Consider the following 6,427-nt stretch of genomic DNA (forward strand, 5'->3'; position numbering starts at 1 on the left):
CTCAAACATGTTACCTGATGGAGTTAGATAAATTGAGAGGATCATCTGAGTGAAAGAGATTATGAGATTACTGTATACTGTTTTCAAAAGAAAAGACTAAAAAAATAAATAAAACATTGAAATGTGCATTCACTTTTAAATGAAAATTGAACCAATCAGCTAAAAGTAGATTAGTCGTAAGATAGAAACCTGGACCGGAGGTTAATGAGTTTAATCTATAAGAGTCGACACAAGGGAGTGAAAGAGAGCATTGATGCTTGTGTAAAGTTAACAGGGTTTAACTCCACTAAGACAAGCACGTTATGTGATGTATGGTCAGAAGAATTTAGTCATCATCAGTCATCAATGAAGATGATGTGACCTGAAAACAGTCAGACGTTAAGAGTCAAAGAGCTCAGGTTCAGGATCGTCTGATAGAGATTTCAAACAGTACTGTGGCCTTCTTTTTTACACCTCCAAACACTAAATAGGAACAATGATAACGTGTAAAAATAAACAAATAAAAATAAATAAATAGGATAATCATTTATTCATTTTGTGCCCACAGGTAAAAACAGACATGGCACAGGGAGAGATCCAGAAAGAGAAAACTGAAGAGCCGGTGTTGGGCACCGCTGAGAGAGAATTCCTGAAAGATCTTTACATTTTCATGAAGAAAAGAGACACACCCATTGAGAGGATCCCCAACCTGGGCTTCAAACAAAGTAAGTCTTAATTCATTTAATCTCAGGGCTTTTCCATGTGCAGCTTTGGCTTTAAAACATTGCTTACTTATAGCATTATATTTGTGTTAGATAGAGCATGAACTCTTCTTTTTGTCTCAGTCAGGGGATCGTTAAGTTTAATACAAATGAATAAATAAATAAACTGGTCCTTCAGCTAAACATCGCACCAAATTAAAACTTGTTTCTAATTTGATAACATGCTCAAGATGTTTGATTTAAAACTAACTCAGAATAAATGTAATGGAAAAAATAAAAAAACAAAAAAATAACAAACCCAATAGCTTAGACAGGAACAAAGGCACGTACACAGAACATAGAAGAGACACCAGACGGCCAAACAACAACTCGTAATGCAGCTACACATCCTCAGGCCCTTTCTCATGCACAGTTATATTATTAACTTTATATTTGAGGCTCAAACACACATTGAATGAAAACGTTAATCATATATAATCATATATTTCATACACTGAATCTATTTACCTGTCTCTAGGCATTCATGTGGTAAAACTGGGACACTGATAGTATTTTTTTTTTTTTGCTTAATTCAGTTTATTTTACTCATTATTGTGCTTTAGGAAGTTTGTTTTCATGTTTTTGATTTAAAAATGAGCCTTTTCTCCTTGTTTGAAAACTTCTCAAGGGCCATTTACTTTTTGATTTCTTGTCAAGCAAGAGAAACTTGCATAGACTGATAACTTTTTAATTTCAAGAATTTTTATTATTTCATTTAGTCTTTTTAACTTGTATTCAGGCTCTCATTTTTGCAATGTAACCTTTATCTTTTATGGATATTTAAGTTGCAATACACTAAGTGATGATCCCTCCTTTGGAAAAAAAAAAAAAAAGAGAGAGAAAAAAAAAACCTGTACAACAGCAAAGTAGAAGAGACTTCAATGCTGCCTCTCAAGGGAATAACTGACAGATTTTGAAGTCATTGGTATTTCAATACTTCAGGGGGGGTTACATATTTTAAGATTCTGGCATCTAAAAAAAAAAAAAGAAAAGAAAAGATACGTGTGAACATCCTGGGAATATTAGGTTGACTCTGTTAATTTATGTCAATTGATAACATATTAAACCAAATTATGAACTATATTTGATTGTTTTTCTGTATTTTTCAGTTGATCTCTATGTGATGTTCAAAACTGTCCAAGAAATGGGAGGTTACTATCAGGTAACTACTTTTTTACTACCTAACTTTCTTCACCAAACTATTGTTGTTGTTGGTTTCATGAAGACTTAGAATATGTTTTGTCTTCACTTTTTTTTCTTTTGAACCGTAACTCTTGTGTTCGTTATATTAACATTTTAAAAAAGGTATCAGCCAACAGGAAGTCTGTTAAGTGACAGTCTGTAAATAGACGTCCTCATTTCCTTTGTTATGATGATGAATTATACTATTTTTACAAGCTGTCTGTTATGTTTGACACGCTCTAAATGATCCGGTGTGTGGTGAGCATTTATTTCGATCAGGTACGAACGTGACATTGAATAAATACCAGGTAATCTGATCTCCACTAGGTGACTGCACAGCAGATGTGGAAACAAGTGTACAATGCACTGGGAGGAAACCCTCGCAGCACGAGCGCGGCTACCTGTACCCGCAGACATTACGAGAAGTGAGTTATTAAAGCCCACGCAGTGTTTGAAGAGCTGAGTGTTGTTTTCTTTATCTGATGTAATGTTGTGTTTGGGCAGGCTGCTCCTGCCGTATGAATGCCAGAAGAAAGGAATACCTGTGAGCCTGCTGCCTCAACACCAGCCGAAGCCTTTACCGTTCACCAGCTTCAATAAAGACGACAACGATGGACAGAGACCAGCGAAACGCAGAATGATATCCATGCCTCTCCTGCAGGTTGGTGTATGGGATCTACACTCAGAGATGACATGGCATATGTCACTGATTCATGATGATATTCTATATGCTTTTAATTTTTTAATGTTTACAGTGACAAAATGAATCCTGTATGTACACCGCAAAAACTGAAATCAGGGCAAGATATTTATCTGGATTTTTCAAATCATTGTGGCTCATAAGATTTCAGTTTTTGCAGTGTAAAAAAAAATTTGGATTTGTGGCTACGAGTGCAATTAAAAAGATTTTATCTACATATGTAGCCAAAGACAACAGCTGGTTAGCCTAGCTTAGCATGAAGACTTGAATGGCTCTTCAATTTACAAAAAGACACTTTGCAGCATCTAAAATGCTAAATATTGTGTGTCTTTTCCTTTCCTTTCTTTTTTTTTTTTTGTTAGTGAAAAACAAAACCAACAAAAATTGTAAAACAGCTGCTTTGTACACACGTGGCTGGGTATTTTCAAAAACAGATATCTCCCCTTCATGTGCTTTTAAAATACTTTCACCCACACATAGCAGGCAAACCTGCCAGTGAGTATGGATTAAGCATCCTAAACACATAATAGGTAGCGTTTTCATGACATAGAACATAGACGTAAAACCCATGCCAGCCAATAAGAATGAGCCCCTGTCATTTGGCTGTAACGTTTGAGAACCAAAAACTCTGTTTCCCGGCGTCTACACAAAATCACAAAACTTCACTTTGGCCGGAGTTTTCAGAAAACATTATTTTCAGTGACGTAAAACTGCTGTTTCATGTGGACGGCAGGCATAAAGGTATAAAAATACTTGCGGTTTCCCGAATACCTGGCTATATGTGGACATGGCCTCAGACAATAAGCAGATTCCTTACAGCTTCATGCTTGAGCTATTGCCTTACATGAAGGATACTGAGCTCTTTTGATACTGGGAGTGTTATTTTGCCATATCGTTTAGCCCTAGGACAGTTTCACATTTCTACTTTTAATGCTACGCTAATGTTACCCCAGTAGCTGCTAGTGTCAGTTTAGTATCAATGTTTCAACTTGAATAGTTGATTAGTTTCTAAAATCTACGACTTTTCCTTCAACCTCTAACAGACACCTTTTCTCTCCAACAGAGCTCTGTCGAATCAGATCCACGTGAGAGGATCTTCACTTTGCCTCTCCACTACCCTCCATTTTATCGCCAAACTCACACAGTTCAGGCCCCACATGCCCCCATCTCCTCCCAAGCTCTGACGTCAGTTGACCCTCCAGCCACCCAGCCCTGGTTCTCTTTTGCCCCATCACATCCAAACCCAACAGAAAGAGTCAAAGGACCACTGGACCGCCTGCGTTACCTCGCTGAACAGTACAAGACCTCATCTGGACTGACTGAGCCTCTGAACCTCAGCGTCAAAGCATCGCGACAAGAAACCAACAGCAATCCAGTCTCATCATTCGCCCCGCCCTCATCCAGCAAGAGCCCAAAGTTTCTGAATAAACCATCCCCTTTGTACACTCCTCATAGTCCACAAGTCAGGGGTGAAGGGAGTGAAGTACAAGAGGTCGAGGCGGGGTCAGAGGACCAATCCTACACACACCCTTCAAGAGACAGAGAGGCTTATGTTGTTGATGTAAAAGCCATAAAAACCTCCAGCAGCCCGAGGTATCTTCAAACTCCCATCAGTTCAGAAGACCCCCCTGCTTTGGCACAAAAGTCCAGCTCACCAAAAGTGGACTTTACAGTCCCGCCGAAAGAAGAGGGAGAAAGATATGCAGATCTGAAGGGCCTCATCCTCAGCCAGATACTGCCCACCCTGGCCAGAGAGAACGGAGGCAAGATGGAGATAGAGATACCGCTCTATTTGTTGCAGAACTTGCTGAAGTTGTGTGGCTCCACAGCTGCACTTCAAGGATTAAATCAGGTCACCACTCATCCTTCACTGGACCAACAAAGCAGCAGCTCCAACCCAGACGTCCTGCCCCCTAATCTGTCATTTCACACGAGTCCACAGCAGCAGAGTCCAGTCACTGAGGATCTAAGGCAGAGGAAGAGGCACCTGCCAAGCCCCACAGCAGCATCCATCCAGACACCCAGTCCCCCCCTCAACAAAAGTCAAAACCCCTTCAGCAGCTACAAGCTCCTGCCTTCAGGCGGCATCCTGAAAAACCCAGCAGGTCAGGATGTCTTTCCACCCAGTCAGCTCTACACCTCCAGATCCCCAAGTTTCTGGGACATTTATAACAGAGACAGCCCAGTGAAAGTGGAATCACACAGCCCCCTCACAGTCCAGCAGGACTCTGCCAGCTCAAAGTCCTACGACGATGACGACGACGTAGTCCTGGTAGAGACAGAGAAGTCAGCGATGGCTCCCTCAACTCTGCTCAGGCTCGGGTCGGGCTCTGCTCCTTTTGCACAGTTCACCACTGAAGAAGTGATGAAGCTGAAGGAAATCATCTCTAAATTATAGCGTCAGTGGACCAATCAGACTCAAGTGTTCGTCTACTGGTCACTGTTTTTTATTGAAGTGCTCCAGACATAAATAGATTTGGAGAGTTGAGACAAAATCCATTATCTGAATTTTTTAATCTACACTTAAACCACAAAATTCCTAATGTGGTTTTCCTCTTAAGCTCCCCACATGGACAGTTCACTGGATATGACCAAAGTCTGGATTTTGAATGAACACTTCTGAATCCCAAAGAAGTAATCCCTTTAACCATGAAGGTCTCTGCACATAGAGTTTATGCTGTGGATTATGTACATAGACCATGTATTTTTGGTGTCCACACTTATCATTTATCTCTTTTTTTTCTGCAGTCAGCTGACACCACATCTGCTTTGAACTATACAGACTAATTTGAGGCTTTGAGGCTGACCTCCAGCACCATATTTATGCTTTTTTATATCATGCATTTTATTTAAGCTTTTTTTTTTTACATATGTTAATATATTTGTATAAAATGTTGAAGTAACCAAACTTTTATTAATCATTTAGAGCTTGGTTTAAGCTATCTTTTTAAACATGTATATTATTTGTACATACTTTAAACACCTGTTACAACTGCTATGTGAATTTCAATAAATACATGTCAAAATATGGAAGTTTCAAGACTCATTTGTGCATTTTTTTCGCTCTTTCTCATACTAAATCTATTAAAGATTTAAGCAAAACTGATGCAATGAACAGGTTTTCTGGCACCTGGATTCTTCTATTACAGAGCCATGCTGGTGTAACCTAGGCAGAATGTGATTTGTCATTGGCTCTCTGAAATCTGTAATGGTACGGCCACACCGTGCGTCGAGATTACATGCAAAGTCAATACAAAAACGCGTTTGGATTTGCCCCAGATGGCGCATTGGACGCATTTGGCCTCGGCTCGTTTGGGCATCAGATGCCTCTAGGCTTGAGTTGAAAATATTAAACTTTCGATGCAAATTCACGTGAGGTTGTGCCGCGGCAGCCTATCAGCGTTGACATTACCCCATGACGTCATTGATTTGATGACATTGGGGGGGAACCACCACCTGCTCCGACTCCAACCCCGCGGAAAGATGGAAGAGAAAATAATCTGTGTGGTGTGTCATTATCCAGAGTTATACATTGGGGCGTGTGCACTCCACAGAGACCGGACAGAAAGGAGCAGGCCTAGGTGAAAGTCCCTGAGGAGACAGGTTTTGAAGGTAAGTTCTGTAAATATTCGTTTCCAGCTGGATTTGCTTACACAGGCTATCACTGAGTCCAACTGTGTTTTCCTCAGCGGAGTTTTGAGCCTGATAGAGAGGAGGGAGGAGCCAGGCAGGGGCAGAGCCAGGGAAAAGATGGAAGTTCTCTGCGGTCCTCTCTTTACTTGACCCCTTCATTATTCCCCGGGAG

At 40.4% G+C, this 6,427-nt stretch overlaps 1 protein-coding gene across 1 annotated transcript; it reads left to right on the forward strand.

Annotated features, from left to right (window-relative positions):
• Positions 1 to 559: 559 nt before the first annotated feature.
• arid6 (AT-rich interaction domain 6) lies at positions 560 to 5,020 on the forward strand. Its single transcript, XM_074690978.1, has 5 exons — positions 560 to 704; positions 1,850 to 1,902; positions 2,250 to 2,347; positions 2,427 to 2,583; positions 3,686 to 5,020. Exons 1-5 carry the CDS (start codon positions 560 to 562, stop codon positions 5,018 to 5,020), a joined length of 1,788 nt encoding a protein of 595 aa, XP_074547079.1.
• Positions 5,021 to 6,427: the final 1,407 nt, after the last annotated feature.

Source organism: Halichoeres trimaculatus, unplaced genomic scaffold (genome assembly GCF_033239565.1).
Source record: "Halichoeres trimaculatus isolate MK-OKI-2021-1 unplaced genomic scaffold, fHalTri1.1 fHalTri1_scaffold_16, whole genome shotgun sequence".
Classification (NCBI taxonomy): Eukaryota; Metazoa; Chordata; class Actinopteri; order Labriformes; family Labridae; genus Halichoeres; species Halichoeres trimaculatus.